Source organism: Silurus aristotelis, assembly GCF_946808225.1.
Source record: "Silurus aristotelis genome assembly, chromosome: 3".
In the NCBI taxonomy this organism is placed as follows: domain Eukaryota; kingdom Metazoa; phylum Chordata; class Actinopteri; order Siluriformes; family Siluridae; genus Silurus; species Silurus aristotelis.
This window is the reverse complement of record NC_139576.1, coordinates 20,488,379-20,513,316: the sequence shown is the minus strand read 5'-3', so window position 1 is coordinate 20,513,316 and position 24,938 is coordinate 20,488,379. Positions and strand designations below refer to the sequence as shown.

At 37.0% G+C, this 24,938-nt stretch overlaps 1 protein-coding gene across 1 annotated transcript in view; it reads left to right on the top strand.

Moving 5' to 3' along the window:
- The first annotated feature begins 219 nt into the window (after positions 1-219).
- The window catches only part of chn1 (chimerin 1), a 38,205-nt gene continuing 13,486 nt past the window's right edge, over positions 220-24,938 (top strand). The window contains exons 1-6 of the mRNA XM_083536030.1: positions 220-794; positions 3,994-4,032; positions 7,493-7,548; positions 12,304-12,335; positions 12,423-12,536; positions 16,541-16,829. Of these exons, the coding sequence (XP_083392156.1) occupies positions 776-794; positions 3,994-4,032; positions 7,493-7,548; positions 12,304-12,335; positions 12,423-12,536; positions 16,541-16,829 (549 nt within the window). The 5' untranslated portion in view covers positions 220-775. The remainder of the gene's footprint in view (positions 795-3,993; positions 4,033-7,492; positions 7,549-12,303; positions 12,336-12,422; positions 12,537-16,540; positions 16,830-24,938) is intronic.

Below are 24,938 nucleotides of genomic sequence, written 5' to 3'. Positions count from 1 at the left end.
TATCAACCATTTATTTAGCTCTGTCTTTTTTTTATTAAAAACTTTTTTCCTGGAGACAAGACCTCATCCTAGAGCTACCCACTTGTTCGCGTCCCCGTTTATCAACAGGTTCTAACATGTTTATCATCCGAACACCAAATGCAGCATCATGGCCGTGACCTCATGGCGCTGAGGCAGAGCGTCTCCATGGTAACGCGCCATGAAGAGCATGCAGTCCTTGAGGACAGACGGCGCTTTTCGGTCACGTGGTCTCACAACATGGCGGCTCCGATACAGAGATTCAGTCTGAGTCGGAGCTTCTAGTGCCGCGTATCGCTATAGCCAACTTGTTCGGGAGGAAAAAAAACATGAACGGGACTTGACGGGAGTCCTGATCTGCGAGGCTGCTTAGATAGAAATAAAAAAGGAAAAGAAAATAGCGGATTGTTTGGAACTGGAGAGTGGCGCTGAATTGATGGGGGTAGATAAGACTCAGTGGGGTTCAAAGTTTTAGCGCTGTGCAGCCTGTGGAGGAGAAAAGGGATAAAACATTGGCACCAGGGCAGAGCCGGTGTAGTCAGGTTATTCACATTCATATCTTTTTTTTTGCAGCTTTGTCAGTGAGAAAGCATTTCCTTCATGGATTTGCTTTGAATGAGAGAGAGAGCGCGCTAGTGAGAGACAGAAGGAGAGAGAGACAGAGAGAGAGAAAGAGAGAGAGAGAGAAAGAGAGAGAGAGGGAAGGAACTTGGCGCTGCATCCCACAGCTTTGTCCAGCGGAATTAACAGCAATATCATGGCTATCCTCGTTTTCGGTAAGTCCCCATACCTGTTAATGAATTCATACTTAAATATTGCAATGAGTGAATAAATTTTTTTTTCAGGACAATGCGTTGCAGTAAATCCCCACAGGGTGTGTATGGCGTTGGCAGCGTGTCTCTGTGGTTGCTAATCAACAATAGACTGGCCATGCGAAGCTAACAGGCTCTTAACCACAGCCAACAGGTTCTCCTGGTTTTAAGCTCACAGCGTGCCATTTATTTGTCATGCTTCTAGTTATTCTGTCCTGCAGGTGCCTCAGGTCTGGTGTAATATAATATATTGTCTGATATGTTTCAAAGCACAAGAGCTTCATTCAGTTTCTTGCCCTAGGGACTCCAGTTCAGCTGTTTTTGTTCAGCCTTCAAGAGCACTACCGAGGGAACAGCTGATGGTTTCACACTATACTTGTCTTCAATTGGGCTGATTAAATCTCCTTTCTTTCTCTGGGTATCACTTACAGTGGCAAGTGCTCGAGAGGACAACTAAGTGCTTGAGAGGACAAACGTCAGTATACGAAGGACAAAGTAATATAATAAAGGCTCAGACACTTGTTGGCAATACGGCCAGTCATCAAGAGGAAGTGCTCTTCCTTGCAGCGCTTATCTCTGAATAAGGGAGCAGCCATTTTCTATCAATATTAAATGCTGAATCATAGGAGGAGCACAATGATGGAGGGACACCTCCTAATTTGGCACGAAACAATGTCTCCACAACTGTGTCTGGAGCCACGGTGTCTTCGTTCCTCCTCCTGACCATTTCTAAATGCCGAACGTTACACGTTAGAGTTATATTTATAGCATTTGGGAGACGCCCTTATCCAGAACGACTTACAAGAAAATGTTTATCGATTATTACATTCGGATACTGGTTCGTTAGGTCACAGACTAAGAATTACCATCAGTCTAAAAACTATGTTGGGGGTTAATATAGTTAGAAAAGCAGCTCTCTCTCTCTCTCTCTCTCTCTCTCTCTCTCTCTCTCTCTCTCTCTCGCTTGCTTAATCATTTATCATGCAATATCTCTCAATATATGATGTAGAGCTTGAACGTAAAAGCCATCTAATGTTGTATATTTCTTTTCCTGGCTTATGTACACGTGACGTTCAATATTTATAGAGAATGTCAGAAAGATTCTAAACGGGTACTGCATCATTGTGAATTTATGGGAATAGTGAAAGTGGCTTAGAACTGGGCAGTTTGCATTTCGGACATGTAAATTAAAGACAAAGGAAACTGTCACCTCTCAGGAAATTCCCTTTCTGCTCCAGAGAGAGAAGAGAGAGCGAGAGCTGTAGCATAGTGAAGAAGGACCAGGATTTTGAGAGTCTTGTGACATATTGTCTAAAACCTCTTTCCTCCGGAGATGCATTGTTCTGAGTGCTTACGCTGAGAGGTTTCTGTAGGAGTTTCCCCCCCCCTGAGGCCCTTCATTAAGAATGTGAAGTAGTAGCAGGTATTTTTATTAAGCACATGAAAAGCTCATTTGGTCCTTTTTCTCACTTTTCCATCACAAACCATTAAATAACTATATTAAACTTTCTCCAGTATAAGGGCCCCCATGTTGTGCATCCTGTGTTCAGTGTCCTTAATGAGAAGCGGACTGTGTAAAATGCTTTCCAAAAACCGTTTCTGAACAATCTTACTGAATACAGTGTTTATGATTTCTTTATAAATTATAAACTATTTGTGCCCAATAGTTGCGAAAGTAATCATAACGACTGCACTGTGCTTATTTTTTACACATTCTTGGTACTGTTTGCCTTTTAAGTATACAGTCTTTAAAGCACAATTATTTATAATACCACTGATCTCCTGTCTTGCAGAAGTGGATGAGGTTCCTCTTTGGAGTCTGATGCCTTTTAAGGTTTCTGATTGTAATTTAAGGGAGAATACAAATCTACATCTGGATTTCTCATGTGTTGTTAAACGGACAAATAAAATGACATTGAAAAATGAGCCAAAGTGCAGTAAATATTTTGTCCAGTAGTAAATCTACGTTAGAAAGTGTGGAATAATTTTTTAAAGTGCATCCATCATAATACCATTCTAATACTGTCTGCTGCTGGCGGTCTATATCCATCAAGAAAGCTGTTGAAATAAATAGTAAATAGTAGCTAAATAGTCAAATTTTTAATTGTACAATCCTCTAATTTAGAGTTGCCCAAACCCTTTCTTATAAAGGGCCAAAAAACAAACTTGAATAAGGCTGTGGACCAAAAATAAATGTTGCCTTATACAAAACAGTATATTAAAATTTAAGTTTCCCTGGTTCTTTTTATTTATTTTTATTATTTCATAATATGCTTAAATAAATAGTTTTATTTTCAAAGTTTCAGTTCAGTAAAACTTATAGTACAATGAGAAACGATCCAGTTTATTGTACAGTAGAGTTCAAAGCACAATACAGCTATTCAGTGACCTCTAATAGGAGACAAGAATCTGGTCTTTATATTTTTACTTTTTCCACCCATTACTCTTATGACATGGCCAAATCAATAGTCTGTATGTGCCAAATTCAGGTATCCTTGACTAATTATTTTGCCAAACACATAAGTAGATAATCAGCCGAACTTTTATTTTCTAGGTAGTGAAATTGTTATATTTTGTTTTTATGTACAAAATCAAAGATTTTTTAATTGAACATTGTTAATTCATTTAAAAATCCTAGATTTAAAAACATCAGATTTTTAGAACGTAAGTTTCCGAATGATTTTTGGTTCCTAGTCATCAGTTATTGTTCAGCTATGATATATGAATGTTAGGATTTTACTATAAATCTAGTTGCCTAAATGATGATGATCGATGATTAAAAAGGTAGATGTTAAAAGCACAGAATTGCTTTTTGTCAAGTGAAAACTGGGGCTGAGCAGTAGTATAATTTAACTATTTGTGACCTGCATTATACTCTTTTTAGAGAAAGTCAAAATAAAATAAACATTGCACCTAGAACATTAAGCATGTATACGATATTTCTCCACTAGAGTGCGCACTTTCAATTGTACTAAGTATATCTGCAGTTATTCTAAATAGTCTGGGGTATTTTGACTGAAAACGTTTTATAACATTGTCTTTTTTTAATTGATGACTATACTTGTTATTGTAGCTGTCAGAGTTGCATGTTAAATTCAATTCTATTTTATTTGTATTATTTTCACCATTCTCTTAAGTTGTCTTCTGAATTTCTGTCCAACAGATAATGATGAATTCAGACCACCAGTTTGGAAGTCTTACTGTGAGTTAATCTTTTTATATGATGACATTTACCTTACTGTGTTGTGCTGATAGATTACTAATGATAGATATGCAGCAACTATAACACACATACACTGTCTTTATTTCTAAATATTAACCACTCATAAGCATGGAAATCAATCTCATTTATAAACATGAGGGTTTTTTTTTTATACCGTGCAGAAGACAGATTTCGAGTATTTAAAGGAAAATGATATATGCAGTACTGTGTGACGGTCTAATGCTACGTGCAGTACTGTGTGACGGTCTAATGCTACGTGCAGTACTGTGTGACGGTCTAATGCTACGTGCAGTACTGTGTGACGGTCTAATGCTACGTGCAGTACTGTGTGACGGTCTAATGCTACGTGCAGTACTGTGTGACGGTCTTAGACATCTTTTTAAAATCGGTATTTTTAAAAATACAATTTTATACCACAATGGTCATCCACAAAGAACTAAGTGAGGAAGCATTTTATTTCAAAGCACTTTTCCAACAACAACAATAAAAAAAATATAAATAAAGGTAATACATCACTGACTAGTTTTCAAAATGAGCGCTTACAAAAACACAAAAAAAAGTGCCAAAATCTATAGATTCTTTTGTTTGTTTCTTTTAATAAATTGGTATGGTAAATCTTTAAAAAAAAAAAAAAAAGCAAGGTGTTGTCATTCTTAACTTTTGTTGAATTTATTACTGTTCTTTTATTTTATATATATATATATATATATATATATATATATATATATATATATATATATATATATATATATATATATATATATGGGGTGTAACTGTACACAAGATTCTTGGTTCAGTACGCACCTTTCTTTTTGTTTGAGTACGGTTGGGGGAAGAAATGCAAAACATTTTTTATTAACGCAGTTTATTATTATTAATATTTGTAATCATCAACATTTAAAAAGTTAAATTTTTAAAACAATTTAAAATCAAATGCCTGCTTGGTTAAATAATATATCAAATAATATTTTATAATATTTTATAAAAATAGAATAAATCAAATATATACAGTAACATTTTTTATTATATTGATTAAATTGTGTAATCAATTAAATTGGCACAAATTAAATTCTTTAAATAAAATTAAATAAATGGAACATTTGTAATTAACTAGTTTACATTTGTTAGACCCCATTTGGGTAGTGTGTGTGTGTGTGTGTGTGTGTGTGTGTGTGTGTGTGTGTGTGTGTGTGTGTGTGTGTGTGTGTGTGTGTGTGTGTGTGTTACATTTGATTTGAACTACTTAACTGTTCTACTTATTTCAGCATACTTTAACAAATGTCTTCGTTCCTTTCTTCCTTCCATCCTTCATTCATTCACTCTCTCCATATGCAGAATTGTGAGAATTTTCTCCTTTTTAAGAGAAATTCTTGAAGCTGGACATAAAATGCTAAAGAATCAATAGCACAAGCTTTAGTTGCTAATCAGGAAGTGTGTGTGTGTGTGTATATACAGTGAGAAAAATAAGTATTTGAACACTCTGCTATTTTGCAAGTTCTCCCACTTAGAAATCATGGAGGGGTCTGAAATTGTCATCGTAGGTGCATGTACACTGTGAGAGACATAATCTAAATAAAGAAAATCCAGAAACCACAATATATTATTTTTAAACAATTTATTTGTATGATACAGCTGCAAATAAGTATTTGAACACCTGTCTATCAGCTAGAATTCTGACCCACAAAGACCTGTAAGTCTGCCTTTAAAATGTCCACCTCCACTACATTTATTATCCTAAATTAGATGCACCTGTTTGAGGTCGTTAGCTGCATAAAGACACCTGTCCACCCCATACAATCAGTAAGAATCCAACTACTAACATGGCCAAGACCAAAGAGCTGTCCAAAGACACTAGAGACAAAATTGTACACCTCCACAAGGCTGGAAAGGGCTACGGGGAAATTGCCAAGCAGCTTGGTGAAAAAATGTCCACTGTTGGAGCAATCATTAGAAAATGGAAGAAGCTAAACATGACTGTCAATCTCCCTCGGACTGGGGCTCCATGCAAGATCTCACCTCGTGGGGTCTCAATGATCCTAAGGAAGGTGAGAAATCAGCCCAGAACTGCACAGGAGGAGCTGGTCAATGACCTAAAAAAGAGCTGGGACCACCGTTTTCAAGGTTACTGTTGATAATACACTAAGATGTCATGGTTTGAAATCATGCATGGCACGGAAGGTTCCCCTGCTTAAACCAGCACATGTCCAGGCACGTCTTAAGTTTGCCAATGACCATTTGGATGATCCAGAGGAGTCATGGGAGAAAGTCATGTGGTCAGATGAGACCAAAATAGAACTTTTGGGTCATAATTCCACTAAACGTGTTAGGAGGAAGAAGAATGATGAGTACCATCCCAAGAACACCATCCCTACTGTGAAGCATTTGGGTGGTAGCATCGTGCTTTGGGGGTGTTTTTCTGCACATGGGACAGGGCGACTGCACTGTATTAAGGAGAGGATGACCGGGGCCATGTATTGCGAGATTTTGGGGAACAACCTCCTTCCCTCAGTTAGAGCATTGAAGATGGGTCGAGGCTGGGTCTTCCAACATGACAATGACCCGAAGCACACAGCCAGGATAACCAAGGAGTGGCTCTGTAAGAAGCATATTAAGGTTCTGGCGTGGCCTAGCCAGTCTCCAGACCTAAACCCAATAGAGAATCTTTGGAGGGAGCTCAAACTCCGTGTTTCTCAGTGACAGGCCAGAAACCTGACTGATCTAGAGAAGATCTGTGTGGAGGAGTGGGCCAGAATCGCCCCTGCAGTGTGTGCAAACCTGGTGAAAAACTACAGGAAACATTTGACCTCTGTAATTGCAAACAAAGGCTACTGTACCAAATATTAACATTGACTTTCTCAGGTGTTCAAATACTTATTTGCAGCTGTATCATACAAATAAATAGTTTAAAAATCATATATTGTGATTTCTGGATTTTCTTTTAGATTATGTTTCTTACAGTAGACATGCACCTATAATGACAATTTTAGACCCCTCCATGATTTCTAAGTGGGAGAACTTGCAAAATAGCAGGGTGTTCAAATACTTATTTTCCTCACTGTATATGTGTAAACTGTGTGTGTGTGTGTGTGTGTGTGTGTGTGTGAGAAGACTTTTTAAATATAGCATTTAGAATTTCTTTTACAAGATTTTTGCATAGTAGTGTATCTAAAAGGTGCATATGTTTGCCATTATAACTGAACACTGCACAGGGAATAATTTGTTATTCCTACACAAATTGTAAAGCAAAGCTGTATGTGAAGCTGCATATATCATATAATTAGCTATATTTTACATACATGATATTTGATCTATTTCAAAATATACAAACAGAAATAAGCACATTAAATTTGTATATAAAATTATATTTGTGCACTTTAATATTAATGTAGTTTTTTTTGCGCATGAGCAGTTGCTGTGATTTGCTCTGTTGTTGTTTTAGTGTATCAGCTCCAGCAGGAGGCGCCACACCCTCGCCGAGTCACATGCATTTGTGAGGTGAGAGATAAACCAGAACGGATTTTATGCAAGCCTTTCTGACCTTTTCTCAAATATGTAATTCAGTTTTTTTTTTTTCTTCACAACTGCATGGTATTTTCTCCATTTCCTGAGACATGCACATATTTTCACAAAAAGTTCACTTCAAACCCCTCAAAATGGAGTGTTTTTATTTTATTTCTTCTTGATTACTTTTGATAAAACCGTAAAAAATCCATGTGATGTTTTCTAAGTAGGCCAGTGGTTGTTATCGGATTACATGTTGTTGTTCTAATTGCATTTAGGTCTAGACTGCATTTCCCCCTGTAAAATGTCAGGCTATAATATAAACCGTGTATCTCCAAAAAGATCACTCATACACAGCGTTTACCACAGAATGCAGACTTTCTTCCTGTTCCATCCATCTACCCATCAGAACCAGATTAGTCATGCAGATAGAAGTGTTAATTAGAGGAATAGTAGGGTAATGCTTTTGAATTATTCATTTGTGTTATCATTGTATTGTCTGAGAGCGTCTGTAGGCTAGAAGTGCCACAGTTGCTAATTGGTTTAGAGAGGGGCAGAAATCCAGCCAAGGCCACAAGCGTTCATTCACAAATTACACAATCGAACAGTCATTAAAAGATATAGTTTGGACTAGAGTGTTGGAACATTGTTAGTATGCTATAATTTATACGTTTTGATTTACATTCAGGTGTAAATGTAGTACAACATAATTTATTCACCTGTCAGAGTGAATAAGCATACTAGCGTAAATCCGAGAACCTGTTCAGTCGTTCCTCTCACTAAAGCTTCTAATTCTTAATAATCAGCGATTTGAATATTTAGTACTGCTACAGATCTGCATAATTTAAAGACCTGTATCTATCATTAAAATCTATTCTGGTTGTGAAGTATACTCGGATGCTATGATAAATAAATAAGCTTCAGCGTTAGGCTGCGATTATTACAAGACAAAAGACGGTCCAAAACAAAAGGGGGCGATCGTTCGAGGCAAGACTGAGCGAAGTGATGGGCTTGCCTGTTATTATTGTAATTCACCTAGTGTCTCATACACACATGTGCACACATCTCCCAGAGCCCCATCTCAGCAATATGGATGCACAATTATTCATGGATTAACAAACACGCAAGTTGCCATGAACTGCATCTTCCAGTGTTTCTGCGTGTTTCTTCTTCTTCCAGAGGTCATTAAGTTTTCATATTGGGACATTTTTTTCCCTCGCTGCAGGTTCATACATCAAAGGCAGCTATTGAAAAGAGGAAAAAAAGATTTTCCCCTGGGCAGAGACATTGTTTGCATGTGGCTAGAGGTTTAACCCTGTGCAATCCTCACAAACGGAGTTAAAAAAAACCCTGATTTACATCTCATTCAGAATATGCTAATATGCTCCGGTTTCCCCAAGCAAACGTTCAAGAGCAGCGCACCCCCCCACACACAATGTTTTCCAAGCATTACACATCATCCACTGTCTCTCCTGTGTCTCTTAAATAGGTTATTATGCAAACATTGTAAAAGAAATTACAAAAAAAGGCAGTCCTTAAGGTTACTGAAGTAATATTTGCTGTAAGTTTTAGTTGAATTGGCTGCTCTAACTGTTTAATTTATTTTCATTACTGTATTCAGTGACTGAGCCCCATTTGTCATGCATGATCTGCCTTGTGGTTCTGCATATATTTAACAGTACCAGCCTAAAGGAATCAGATCCTTGTACTCATTGGGTAGGGGGGTTGGGTGGCTGGCGTTTGGGTTGTTGGGTAAGCGAGCTGAATGACACAGTGCTGATGATGTTAACCGGAATGGAATGAAATGTAAAGTGGTTCACTCTATTTTAAAATCTTTAGTTATCTATTTAACAAACTTTAGTTATTAAACACAATCTGCAGGTTTTGACTGTATAGCATGTGGAGCAAAGAAATGTGTGTTCTCCCAACATCAATGCAAGACGTAGGAAATGGAGGAAGAACAACAGTTCTCTAAAAGGGGTCTCTGAAGGGGTCTTTTATAGCAAGGGAAATCACACAATCATAACTTCAGTATTAGATATTATAATTTTTTTTTTAGTTCTCATAGGCTGTTTGTCTGCTCACGTCATGAATTGAATGAATTTCATTTAGATGTGAATAGACAACAAACAAGCTTAAAAAATGACCTATAAATCACCTAGAATCTTTGTTCTGAAAAAAAATTTTTTTATAAAAAACTTAAGATAGGCAAAATATTTAAATGATAAATCTATGATGGATCCCTAAAAATATTGTTGCAGTTAAAGGGTTCTCTGGCTGCAAAAAGTTTGAGATCCTCTTTAGTGCAGACTATGGAACAGTCAAATAATAAGTGAATGGAAAGTATTACTGAGTCAAGCATCCTGTGCTAAACTGTCCAAACCACATGCACAAAATCATACTTGCAGTCAGCCGTGCCACCATGACCCCCGAAGGTCTGTGTAGTAGCAGCATGGCTGCGCTTCTCTGTCTTTCTCATTAAGCGTGGCTCTGCTCTTTGGGATTATCATTTGTCCAAATCCTTAAGTGCTTATTTGGCTCTAATTGGTGCAGATGACTGTGAGGGCTGGGCAGCTGTTTTGTAGTCTCCCACTGTAAAGCTGCAGGCAGGGTGTAAGGCTACAGGTCATTCCAATAGGTGGTCCTTATAAGCAAATACTAATGTAGTTAGTCCTAGGATTCAAATAGGTGGCCAAGCATGTTTTGATATTGTTCAGACAAAACATAAGTACGAGTTTTGTTGTTGCATTGTTTCTTTAGAATAACATCGAGCAGGCCTGGATGTTAACAGCGTTGCTCTTTAAGTGTGTATTCTCCTCCTGCGAACCTGATTCCCATCATGTTAATATGCTAATGTGTTAGATTAAGTGCGTGTGTTTGTGTGTGAGAGAGAGGATGAGGATTTTTTTAAAGGCTATGAAGTGACCTTCTATAATCTATGAGAACACAAATTTATTACTGTTTAAACTGAGTGTCACACCCACACACAAACTCACAACCCAGCAAGCAGAACTCCAGTTAAAATACACTGACTTTTTTTTCAGCTGTTTAAAATCTGAGAATGAGTCTGGGTTTATCTGTATATGATTGCTTCTGATGCAGGTATGAAAGGCACTTTGTAAGGTTCTCTGTGCCATGCAGTTTCAGAGCAGATAGATTCGCAGCATTGCAGCACATCCGGCTCCACTGTTCTGGGACACTTTGTCCTCGTGACGTAATCCAGTGAGTTTGTTCATTTTTAATCAGCGCTAAGGGCTGTGGCTGTGCTGAGCTCATCATATAGCCCACTGAGCATTCAGGTTAGTTGCTGCACTTCTGTTGTACCACCAGCACACTCAGACATTAAATCAGATTATAATCTGTTAGGGTGGATGCAAGATGATTTGTTTGTTCATAACGTCTTGCCCTGTTTTTTAATCGAATAGCGAGGACAAATTCAGCTCTCCTCTTGAATGAGTCATTACTGTTTGACCTTTTTTAGTGAAACCTTCAGGCTTGAGTTCTCCTCCGTCGCTCCATGTATAGCGCAGATTTTCATTCACTACAGTGTGTTCCTTGAGCATTTTCCCTCTTTTTCCTACTGACCTTTCCATACTGGATGTAATTCTAGGCTTTGTCTTTATACGGTTTAACAGCATATTCCTAACATTTTGTTTTTAATTCTGTCTTCAGTTTCTTCTATGATTTTAGAAACCCAAAAGAATGTGTAATGTAATGAAGTGTTTAGCGATATTGTCCTTTGATTTTTTTTGTTTGTTTTTGTTCTAGCAATCCAAGCCTGTTTCTTTAAAATCCTAAAGGCATGGCTGAATATGCACACACGCCTGCATGTATTCACTCTCCTACCAATGCATTCCATCTGTATGCCTGCCCACATAGTTTCATCCTATTTCTAGACGACAGTTTCTTAAGCATTTGTGAATCTCTCATTAACTCCACTCCTCCTCCTTATTTTCACTATAATAAAGGACAGAATTGGGCAATCCCTGGCTCATTTACTCTGTGACATGTTGTCTCCTCAGTATATTACACACAGCTCCCCCCTGCTGTGTGGATTTCATTATGTGAAGCTAAATAAGTTATTCTATCGAACACATACAGCTCATAGGCGACAGAGTGCGATCTGGAAGAATTGCTATTGTGCATTTTATTTTTGAAATTCTTGTTTAGCCAAATATCCCTTGAGCATTATAAAGCTGCCGAATGAAATAACACCTCTCCTGTACCTCGTCCTCTATATATTGGAATGCTGTAGCTATTCCATTGTATAAGACACTAAATGTATGCATGTGTCGTTAGGGGAGGGAAGGCCGAGTGTGCTGTGAAAGAAATGGAAGCTGATGTGTCTACAAACAAGCCAATATCATCATAATCTACATGAGATCCATTTTCTTTTATAATTATCTTTTTTCAGATGATTGCCGTCTCACAGTCATTTCAAGGTTAAACAGCTGGGCGTGCTGTTTGTGGGTTTACTATGCTAATATGTGATTGTAATAGCCTATTTTCAACAGATCCCTGCTCTGTAGATACCCATCATGCATTATAAATCATCTCGCTGTAACATCCTCGTGCTTTTCAGCTGTAGTTTATGATGTGTGCAAAATCACTAGTTTCTACTGAACAATGCTCTTAATAAAGAAAGGGGGAGCTGTCAATGATTTGCCCTCCCAACACCCCCCTCCCCATTGCACAGGAAGACTGTCCCTTTTGTTGCTGTATTTTAAAATCTTTCTTCTGATTTCGCAGGTTGAGAACAGGCCGAAATACTACGGCCGAGAGTAAGTTTCGGTCCCAGATTTCTACACTCATATCAATGTGTCATTAAATGATCGTAAATGGTTAAGTGTGTTTCCTTTTACCTACAGATACCATGGCATGATCTCCAGAGAGGAGACAGATCAGCTGCTGAGTGTGGCAGAAGGAAGTTACCTCATAAGAGAGAGTCAGAGACAACCCGGCACTTACACCTTAGCCTTACGGTCTGTGATCATCCACCCTCTATGAATGTTCAGTTTTTTATACATTTCTTCTTTTCCTGTTCATCCTTGAACTTCATTCTTCAAGCTTCATCTCCTTTCTGTTCATGTAGTTTACTTGACGTAGAGTCTAAGCCTATTTAAAGCATCCTGGCTGCGGACCTGGGGGGGTTGGTGGTGTTACTGCAGTGCCCGCCATCTAATTCAGTCCCTTGTACTGTGATAAAATTAGCTGATGTAATGATGTGGTTGACCTTTTTTTCATCATTAGCGCACTTCAGATCTCAGGATAATAGAATGCCTTAGATGTAATCCACATTTTTAACTCTGATATTAGACAAAAAATAAAACAGTACGCAGTCTTAAAAACCCTATTAAATTATTTTCATGAGTCCTTTTTACAGTTATAAGATTACCAGATTTCTTTCTTCTGCAATTTTCTCCTGTGGATATTTAGTAAATGTGACATCATCAGCCTACCACAGCACCGATCATCAGCCATCTGCTTTTATCAGCTTCCCTCTTTCCCCAAATACAGACACTGAAGTGCTCACTCAGCCTCTTTTGGGGCAAAGCATCAGCAAAATTTAGTATTTTGTGAGGCAGGGATGTTTAGTTCCACCAACATCTTTTTTTAAACAGTGACAGGAATGAGATTTAGCAGAGTGGCTGCAATAGAGAGGTACCATACGTTCTGTTATAAACCCGAAAAATATTCCATAGTTCATCTGAGAGCCAGGCATCAACAGCAAAATGTATAATCTCATATAAAGTATATATTAGATATATTCTATCTCATTATAAACTATTTTATTAAACCAGTCATCATGTGCTATGCTCTATTGACCTGTATATCTTTTTAGAATAGCTTCAAAGTACACACAACCATATATTTATATTGTCCTGATTTTACAAGGTGAGTCAAATGGCTTAAAAGTGCAGCACAAATTAGAGAAACGGTGCATTAAAATTAATAGCACAAATGGTCCACTATACTCAACAACACTTGTCTACCCGTCAAGGTTTTTTTATTTTATTTATTTTTTTATTTTTTTTATGGCATCTTTAGATTCACATCATCTCACATGAGAAATCATGTGTCCAGAGGCTTTCAGGTTTATTGTGTTGTGCATTAAACCACAGTGAAGGATGTGATATGGAGAAAGGCACCACTTCACATGTACAGATATGCTTATTTGATCTGGTATAAGTAAATCAATTATCCCAGTTTATCATATTTCTCAACTAATATTTCTAACACTCTGGGGGTTTATTTTACTTTTGGTAGAGTGCATTTTCTTGGATTTAATGGCCTACAAAATAAAGAGGATTATCTGTTAGTATTTGGGCTAAGATATCATCCATTTGTGTAAATGCACAGATTTTGTGGCCTCTGGTTACTGTGCGTATCAGTAATAGGTTTTAATTAACGTCTGTGCAGATAATGGAGTATAATTTTTCTCCAAATAGGAAGACGGAAACTAGATCTAGTTTGTGTGTGAATACAAAACTCCCAGAAGTCCTTCATTCCTGTGTGTGTCATATCATTCTTACTGGACTATAACTGAACTTGCACAGGAAACACAGCCAGTACCCAAAAGCAGCCAGATCATATTAAAACCCTGAATACAGTATTAAATAGTGGTTTGTTTCACGTAATCCTTGAATGTAATAACACATACATGTAGGTGTAGAGCTCGTTATTTATTTTGGCAGATACAGCAACAAAGAAATTTTGTGATATTCTTTTAGCATCAGTAACATAGCAATGTCTGAACTAACTGAACATTTTAAACAATATACATGTTAAACACACACACTCACACAATATAATGTGACTGTATGAGCACAAATCTCCACAACCGCATTTCAAATTATAGTGGAACATCTTCCCAGAAGAGTGGGGTTTAATCTAACAGCAAATGAACAATTTTCGTCCCATCTCTAATCTTCCATTCCTCGTCAAAATTTTAGAACAAACAGTGGCTTCTCAACTACTTTCGCATCTGTCTACTAATGATCTTTTTGAGCCACTTCAGTCTGGATTCCGTAAACTCCACAGCACTGAAACGGCGTTAGTGAAGGTCACTAATGATTTGTTAATGGCTTCTGATTCCGGCCGTCTATCTATACTGATTCTTCTGGATCTTAGTGCCGCTTTTGACACTATAGATCACGCAATTTTGATTAACCGCTTAGAGACTATCTTTGGGGTTTCTGAATCTGCTTTAGAGTGGTTTAAGTCCTACCTTTCTGACTGTAAGCAGTTTGTTGTGATGGGTGATTGCAAGTCTAAGGTTGGTGTGGTGCAATCTGGTGTTCCTCAGGGATCGGTTTTGGGCCCATTACTTTTTAGTATTTACATTAATCCATTTGGCCAGCTTTTAAGATTGCTTGGTCTTAACTATCACTTTTATGCCAATGACACTCAGATCTATATACATTCTAAACCTGATGTCAATAGGCCTGTGTCTTTTCTCTCTCAATGTTTTACTGAGATTAAGAAATGGATGTCGGAAAATTATCTTTGTCTGAACAGTGACAAGACCGAAGTGATGCTTATTGGTTCACCTCATCAGTTGTGTAAAGCAGAGTCCGTAAACTTAAGTTTGGATGGCTCTGCTTTACAATTCCACACTAAACTAAAAAATTTAGGGGTGATATTTGACACTAATTTAACATTTGACCATCATGTTCGTAGCACTGTCAAAGCGTCATTTTTTCATCTCAGAAACATTGGCAAATTACGTCCCATGCTGACTTTCTCTGTTGCTGAAAAGTTGATCAACACATTTGTATTTTCATGTTTAGACTACTGTAATGCTTTGCTGCCTGGAGTTCCTAAAGCTACCCTAAGTAAATTACAGTTGGTACAAAATTCTGCTGCTTGAATTCTGACTAGGACAGGTGCAAGGGAACACATCACACCTATCCTGGAAATATTGCACTGGCTTCCAGTTAGTTTTCGTATTGAGTTTAAAATTCTCATGCTCACCTATAAGGCCTTGAATAATCTGGCCCCTCAATATCTATGTGAGCTGTTAACCCCCTACACAACTTCTTTTAAAGGCGCTATACAAAATAAAGTTTTATTATTATTATTATTATTATTATTATAAATGGGGAGTCAATATGAAATGGGATGTTCAAAAAGAACATATTTCACCACTCCTGCATTTCTGCTTGGGGTACAGGCATAGTTTAATGTTCTGTAGTATTGAGCATTCAATTGTTTTTGTGGTTCTAGTGTTTTAACTTATACTTGTTATTCATTATTGTAATAAAGCTTATTAGTTGTGTATAACATGTTTCCTGATTAGTAGTCTGTTGATCTAAAAGATGACTCCAAAAGATTTAAAAAATAATTATTGACTTTGCCTTATCAGTATTTTAATGAGCTGATAATTGTCATTTAATGCTTTAATTTAGGCTAATGTTTCCATTATCTATATAGAAGACATTATACTTACCTTCTGCTAATATGGCTACTCTGATAGAAAATATTTTAGCTATTGTTGAAGAAGGTAATATCTATCACTACTGGCACAGAATTGGAAAAGGAAAGGTTTTACAAGCATGCAGAAGGTTTCTTTGTGCCTTTTATCTGTGTGTTATAGGACAGTTTTGTTTTGCTGTTGTGTCTTGATGAAAGGCTGTGCTCCTAATCTACTTATTGATCCAAGAACTGGCTCCTTTATGGCCACTGAGTGCTTTAGTTCTGAAAGATGATCGGGCTGGCACAGTAATGTGTGTGTGTGCGCTTGCGTGTGTGTGTAAGCAAGCTAAGGACAATTATGGATTCTTGCTTTCCCATCAGATCCCTACATATCTATGGGGAAAATATTCAATAGATCATCAACTTTTAGCAGTGACGGTTTGGCTAAAAGGCATTTGCTTTTTGCCATCATTCTCCTTTTCTCCTGATCATTAGCTTTCTTTCTCTTTTTCTGCTTTTTGCAATAGCTCTCACATTCCCCCCTCCTTCTTCCCCTCATTCTCCCCATCAGCTTTGGGAACCAAACCCGTAACTTCCGCCTTTATTACGATGGCAAGCACTTTGTGGGAGAGAAACGTTTTGAGTCGATCCACGACTTGGTCACAGATGGCCTAATCACACACTACATTGAGACCAAAGCAGCTGAGTACATCTCTAAGATGACCATTAACCCCATTTATGAGCATGTGGGCTACACCACGCTGAACCGTGAGCCAGCACTAAAAAAACCTGCACCCGTCAGCACAGACACACCTGACTGGAAGGAGCCACCTGGCGAGGAAAGCGGCCTGGAAGAGAGGGTAAGTCTCTCGTTCTCTCTCATAGATACTGTGTGGGGTTTAGTGCAGACTTAATTTAAGACTTAAACTATGCTTAATGATTTGTGGGTGTGAACATGCATTAGAAGATTTAGATATGTGCTATCTAGCGTCTGTTCCAATATTTGTATGCTATAGTTCATGAATACGTGTGGTGCAGCAGGTGGTGCTTATTGCATCAAAATGAGTCAGAGGATTGAGAAGTGCATTATTCAAGACTTTATTCAAAACAATTGGCCAGTTGCTGCATTGAACAGGAGATGTTTTTCCAGTCTTCTTCTAAACTGTTGGTGTTCATGTGCTCATTTAATACTAATTTATAAATTTTTTTTGCTGAAAGTAATGAAACCTTTTACTGTTGTAGCTCAGCCACCTCAGAATTTAAACCATTGTTCATTCTGAGATGCTTTTCTACTCACCACAGTTGAACAGAGTGACTACTTTAGCTACTTATACATACAGGAAGTTATACTTGTCAGTTCAATCTAGTCTGCTGATCGCCTCTCTTATTAACAAGGCATCACTGGAGCAGGTGTACACGTGTTCCCAAATATGTCTGGAATTGTAAAAGTACATGGAAAGTTTCTAGATTAAATTTTTTTTTTTTTTACTTTTTGTTTGTGGAACCCACTTTCTTTATTAGACAACTTCCTTAAAAAAGTTGGTACGGTAGTTGGTACAGAATTTGATTTGTCCACCTTTCATTATACCTTTACTGGTAGAAAATATACAGTACACTCAATATAAACTAGATTTATCCTCTTTCGCTTCATTATTACCCAGAATTAAACTACATTAAAAGTAATACAACTGATGCGTCGCTCTCTCAGTGCGAAAAACAATGTTGATGTGATATTGAGATGAAGATTGAACATAATTGCGCATCACGATATTGGCCTTTCAGCCATAGTGTTGATGATGATGAGACCTCAAACAAATAATTTGTTTTGTTGTGTACTGTGAACATTTTGTCCATTCTCATCTGCCATTAATGAGCACTTGTGTGGGTGTTGCGATGAGTCACTACACTCACACAATGCAGAAAAATCTAGCAAAAACTTTTTGTTTTTGTTATGTAATTGAGATGATCTACAAAAACTTGTTGTTGTTCTGAAAATTATAGTTTTTTTTTATGAAGTAGTGCGCAAACATCTTCCTTTTTGTAGCTTCATTAAAAAGCAGTCAGTTATGCTGTTGGTGTGTAGTATTACTGTTTTATGTGCAGATATGATTATTATGTGATGCAGATAATGGTCTTGTGCACTGTACTTTTTTTCAAATCGGTTGAAAACTTTGTCGCTCGTGCCTGGAACTTTTTCTTCTGTAGGACGTTGGTTTGAATGTGCCGAATAAAGCAGATTAGAACAAAGGTGTTTTAACACACGATATGTGCTTGCTCTAGCAGAATACCTAAGAATTCAAAGGACGTTTTGTCCAACGTAATGTCTTCCCCATTCTTCAAAATGTTTTCCCATTTAGCGTCAATGCATGGAAACCCCCCCCTCCTCGTCTGAGTTCGGAGTTATTTACATGGTTCAGTCTGGCCTTTTGTTTTACTATGACACAAAGACAGTGGGCTTTCTTTGATTACAAACGATATGGTGGCTTTATTGCTGATGTGTGTGCGTGTGTGATTTTCCCATAAGCTCGTTTCTCAATTCCTCTTTTGTGCCCGATGATGATGCTTACGTTTCCCACATTTTAGTCTGTGACTCAACTGTTGCCTCCGGAATATTGAAAGGAGAAAATTCTGCATGACTCAAGATTGTTTCCATTCTTTCGATTTGTAATTAAAAACTATAATAAAACATTTAACATGGGAAAAGGTCTTATTATAGCACAAGCAGGTTTTTACTGTAAGTGTGAAGGGAATTATAAGGTGACAAATAATACTTGGATAGGAGAAGACATTAACTCCATTAAATTGCTTTTACACTTTCTCTTTATCTCCGCTACTCTCACTGGACTGTCCTGACTGGTTTAAGTTTATCAGGATCTGAGAAATGTTATGGAAAAAGGACACTGTAGCTACATTACAAGGCACAACACACAATCTGGTCAAATGCACAATTAAGCAGCTAGCTGAAGAGCAAATGAGCCCTATTTTAAATATGTGCTAATTATCATTTAAAACTCTTATCCTGAATTATTAGAGAGGATGCGATTCGAATGCTGAAAAGCGAAACTTCTCGAGCTGCAGTGCCGTAATTGCTGTTTTGTCTTTTGAAACAATATAATCTAAGCTGTTTTTCTTGATCTTACCAAACACATTCACTGCTGATATTTCCAAAAGTACTTTTCTTTTGTGATGGTAATGATTTCTAATTCGTTCAAAGAGCCCTCTATTAGAAGCAACAAAATACTCGGGCACATGGAGGGACACAGTAGTTAGAAATGTTAATAAAAAAAGTGAATAAAAAGTGTATTATTATTATAGATTGTGCTGACTGCGCGCGGAGTCTGGTACTGTTGTGTAAATTGCTTTGTGCCTCTGTAGGTCTATTTTTAATAAAAAGGTGTTATGCCCTGAACACGAAGTCAGGAAGTCTCGGCCTCGTCTTGGTAATATGAGATGTGTTATATTTGCAATATTACTGTGGTTTTTGGGTCAGATATTTGCAAAAAAAAAAGGTTCTGTATAAAAAGCAATGTTTTGGGCCAATGTTTTTCTATCTCTCTACCAGCATGGGCTACACTTCACAGGTAAATTGAGGATTTCAGCCATCACTAGGAACAGTTTTTATAATTTGTTGCTTTTATGAGTCAGGAAAAATCCTAAAATGAGCAAAATACAGACGAGTGGAGCATGGCTCAGGACTACTGATTTTGAAGGTTGTGAGTTTGAATCCCAATGCCACCAAGCTGTCACTCATGTCCTTGAGCGAAACCCGTAAGCTTTCACTGCACATCTCGATTGTATTTTACTTCAAATAAACGTGTCTGCTAAAGGAAGAAATGGAAATGAAGGTGCATCTTCACTAACCGCATGTCAAAAGAAAATGGATGCAGCCAGATAACTGAATAATGCAAACACAAAAACTCTTAGCCAAAAATGTTTGCCAAAGATTTGATGTAAAAGCATCAGAGACGTAATAATGTAGGAATTTTGAATGCACAGAGGAATAAAGAGTACTTCAATTTCACTACTCTGTATTAATACATATAATAAACTCTTTAATGTTTAGGGTGAAACTGTTTTTGCTGCATGAGACAAGTCAAAAACAGCAGAGCTTTCCTTGCTTTATGGGTCAAGTGTGTCATGGATGTTGTAGGTAATACATGCCAATATGGTTTATTTAAAAACACACAATTGCACAATAATGCTAATGTGTTTTTCCTTTACACTTCTTTTGCATAAATGAAAGACTACATATTAGCAAACCCAAATATGCCTTTAGACAATTGCATTAGTAAGAAATAGTTCAGCTACGCTGCAGAAAACCTGTTAAGTGCTTTTTCTCTTTCTGTACAATGAACCCCAGTGTGTTCTGACTTGCACTTTAACATTTCAAGAAAAGTTTCTTTGATGCAAATAAAACCCAGAATTGCCTTGTATTTCTGGGAATTTTTTTTAGCTCATTCGTGACTCACAAGGAGACGGGGACCAGAGTCGAGTCATGCGGTTGTTTATGTGCAATGTTGTAAAAAGCACATTTCCCCCAGACGCTCAGTAGTCCCAAAATAAGTCAAATGAAAACATATCTGATAAAATCAGGTCAAGGAAACCTGGTGATGCAGTATGACAGTTTTTATTTTAGGTGAAAGACCTTCCTGAGTAGTTTGTTTAAACTTTAATGGGTCTTTTGCTTCCAGGGAATTTCACTGAGTTGATTATTGTTGCTGTGTGAGAGCCTGGGGGCCTCGTGGCTGTGCTTTGCCTTGTGAGCTATTTTGAGTTTATTCGAATTGCAAAATTGTATGTTAAGATATATTTATCACTAATATGTGTAGTATGTTAAACAATGCTAGGTAGAAATTTTGTCTTTCAAAGTCAAATAAATGAGCAGTTAATATTGGGAATTAATATACGGTACTGTGATCATGTCAACAAGAGCAAATAACTGCTGATAGCCAGTTAAAGTTTTTAATCTCCCTGTTAACACAATTGGACATATATATATATATATATATCGGTATCTGTATATATAAAAAGTCATTAAAACATTTTCTATATTCTATCAATCATTTATTTCATTTATTAATTTTTGTTAGTTTCTTTCTACTTTCTATCCAAAACATGTCATATTCATGCATTCAAATCCTTCAGCACAACAGCTGCACTTGAACTGGGAGGGTCAGTTTGACTGCTCATATATACAAACCTATTCCACCTGTAACCCAATACACAACAATGTTGTATTTAAATCCAACACGGAGGAGGGAGAAAATACGCCAGTTTTAATTCGAACAGAAGGAACACATAAGTGTATGTGACACAAATTAGTTAGTTCTGTTGTGATACAAATAAACATAAACAATAGATTTTGCATCACATATTACCATAAAGTGTGTAATGTAGGATGTTTTGAGTGGGAGGTTTTATTTCTGGGGTGTAGGAGTTTTTCAGATATTTTTTATAATGTGTATTAAATCAGTGTGGGAGTAAGTAGGGTGAATAATTGAGGAAGCAAGTAGTGGTGCTTTTCAAGTGTTTAAGAATTTTGGCTTTGAAAGAATTCACCAAGCTCGTTTCAGCAAACAGGATAACCGCTGATCCAACATACCGGAAGCACACACAAGGGCCGTTCCTATGGAAACAGGACTCCTTCCAGCCAACAGCCTTAGACCCACGCACATTCAGTGCGCACACAGTTTTGATGCATTTCGTCGTCATATGGAGCCATCGGCTATGAGTCACTCTAAAGCACTTTGATAAGGACAGACATCCGCTGTCCATATCCACCTCCAACTGCAGTAATCAGTAGTATAAGTGTTGAATAAACATGGTCCTGGTCACTTTACTCAAACATCATCCTTTTCTCCTAAGAGGGAACTTGGCACTGTAAAGTCACATGGATCATTAGTGTCTGTTTTATTTATTAACATTTAGTAGCATAGTGATCTTCTTCTATTTATTCATTTTTCCATATACACATTCTATTTTTAGTAAATGAGCTTCAAATTATTGGAATGTTTTCATTCGTTCGAGGAAGTGGTGTGTCTTCTCAGCTTCTTATTTTGATCATCAAGTGATTTTCCATCTCTGTGCAGGAGTTTTGAAACCCTCATAGCAGAACCACTGCATTGCACAGAGTCTCAATAAGTTCAGTGTCCTAATTTTCGCTGCTATTTAAATAGCTCTATCCTAATTAGCCCATAAGGCCTGTTGCGATTACTTAAAATCTCCTCAGGCTAATGATGTTAATCTTTCAGTTCAGTTATTTCAGGTTTGTTTACTGGGTGCAGTGTGGAGTTTCACTGCAGTGCCACAGCTCTGCCCGAATGTGAGAAAGTTTGCTGTTACGTGTTTGTGTGGTTGTTGCTCGCTCATCATGCGGCGAAGCGAAGCTTACATAACATAGAGAATGGCTGACCCTTAGTTCTGCAGTGAATGAGAGAAAAGTAGGAATATAGATGTACAATATGTGCTGTGCTGCATTAAACTTTCTAGAAGCCACACTAAATAAATAACATTTTAGGAAACTTTCTTCTCTAGAGTCAAGTGGACACTGATATTACTGTAATTACCATACAACATATCATTATGCCTCTAATCAACAATAATTATGGAGCCTCTAATAAACTGTATAGGCAAAAGTATTGGGATGCTTGACTTTTCCAGCCATGTGTGGTGCTTCCACAAAATTATAAAGGATATCTTTGGCTGTGGTAGTGTTACATTTCCTCCACTTTAACTAGTAAACCAAAACCTGTCCCAGCATGACAAATCCAGTGTGCACAAAGCGAGCTGCATGAAGATATGCTTTATATGGGATGGAGTGGAAGATCTTAAGTGAGTGCAACAAAAATATATGAATTTTGAATGAATAGTACATGATACGGGTATATAGTGTTCTAGGATATATATTTGCTCACAAACCACTAAGAAGCATTACAAAAACAGGTTATAAATGAATTTGTGTAATTTTTGTGTGTTTATTAATAAACAAATAAATCTTTTTTTTTTTTTCTTAAACTGTATTCTATTTTAAAGATAATAATTTCATTTTGTACTTAACATATTGGGACTGGATTATTTGTTTTATAATGTTGTCTTTTATGATAAGGAATAATTGAATCTAATTAAACACTGTTTAAAACAGATGAGACCAATCAAAATATATAAAGGTCTACATCCTGCTGGTGAACACAGGACAGGCTGGAAAATACATCATGCTCAAAGGATGAAATATTTATGTATACAGAGCTGAGCCATTCTTTATATTAACCTGTGGAAATAAAACAAGCGCGCGCACACACACACACACACACACACACACACACATATACTCTCTCCCTTATGGATTTTAGTGTATTCAATGATACCAAGTAATTACTTGTGTGTATTAGCTCATGTATCATGTACAGAGTGTGTGACCTTGGAGTGTGTGTTTGTATGTATACGCATGCGCACAATTTGTGACAGTCACACCTCATTTATCATTGCGCAAGTCCCAGACAGAGCCTTATAATCTATTTATCTGGCCAAAAAACAGGGTTATTTGTTTCCTTACCTTCTTGCCAAGTAAATAGAAATGGATATATAGAAAAGATAGAGCAGGGAGATATTTTGATATAAAAGTACATTTCCCAGAAAATTGACTTCCTAGATCCAGTGTTTTGAAATGATCTTTAAAGATGAAGGCATCACTTATATAAAAGTGATACGGATAATTATCTTTTCTTTTTGTTTTATTACCTTTACAGGTATCATATTTGGCCAGACATGATTTTACATAGTGTGTAAGACTACATAATACTTGCAAAAAAAACCAATAAACTTGTCTTTTAAAAATATAGTACTTTGATGTTGCAATTGTATACTATATCATTTTAAAGCTAATTTAGGATTAAAATAGATTTGTTTTAGCATTAAGGATCTACTCATCAGTTTTGTTGTTTGGATGAAATTATAAATATAAGTAAAATTAGTCTTACTAATTGAATAAGATGTTTAGTAAATCTGACCTAATATTAAACATCAGATATCAAATGATTTGAGAAGGTTTGGATCATTTCAATGCATTTTATGCATTTTACTGCATTGTCCTAGAACAGTTTAATAGCTTTCAGTCTTCCTGCTGTGCTTTACTTATTTATGAGTGTCTTACATAATCACAGACCTGCAGGCTTTGTTCAGTATATAGAACGCTGCTATAGTAACAGTTTCTCCAGTACACCATGTTCCTCTGCATCGTTCTCAGTATTCTACTGTGCATTTGAGGAGGATGATATTGAATGTGTTTTGTGTGTGTGTGTGTGTGTGTGTGTGTGTGTGTGTGTGTGTGTGTGTGTGTGTGTGTGTGTGTGTGGATACAGCTTGTACCTCAGCTGTGCCTTATAAGTGGTAATAAAAGTAAAGATACTGTACATGCAGAGTGAGTGTATAGAGCTTTCAGAAAACCTTGAGAAACCCTTAAAGTTTTAGTTTTTGGCTTCTTCCCCCTTGTTTTTGGTAATGACAAATCATGTGCTATGACTGTGTATCACGAATGGATTATATAAAACATTACATAACGTGTAAGCCAAGTTATTAGGCCAGGTTGCTATTGGTTTATAAAAGTATACTAGTAAATGTGTGTTGATTGAATCATAGTAGAACATATTCATGTTGGAGGAGGAATCATCTATATAACTGAAATAGGCAGGTGTTCCAATACATTTGCCCATATCGTATGTGTTTGTTTGTTTGTTTACTTATTAAGCAAACGTGAACAAATTGACGCTCCATTTTTTTCTATGTGAATGTGAGAGAAGACACTGAAAGCTTTGCGCGACTGTAAGTATAAGATCATAAAGAGGAGGAAAGGAAGTCAGGTCACTCTGATAGCACTTTAAAGACTTTACAGATCAGTAGTGCATGTTACATAACAGCAGTCTCGCCTTCTCAGAAGTTTGAGCTCGCTCTCACTTCATCCCTCTTTTCATGTT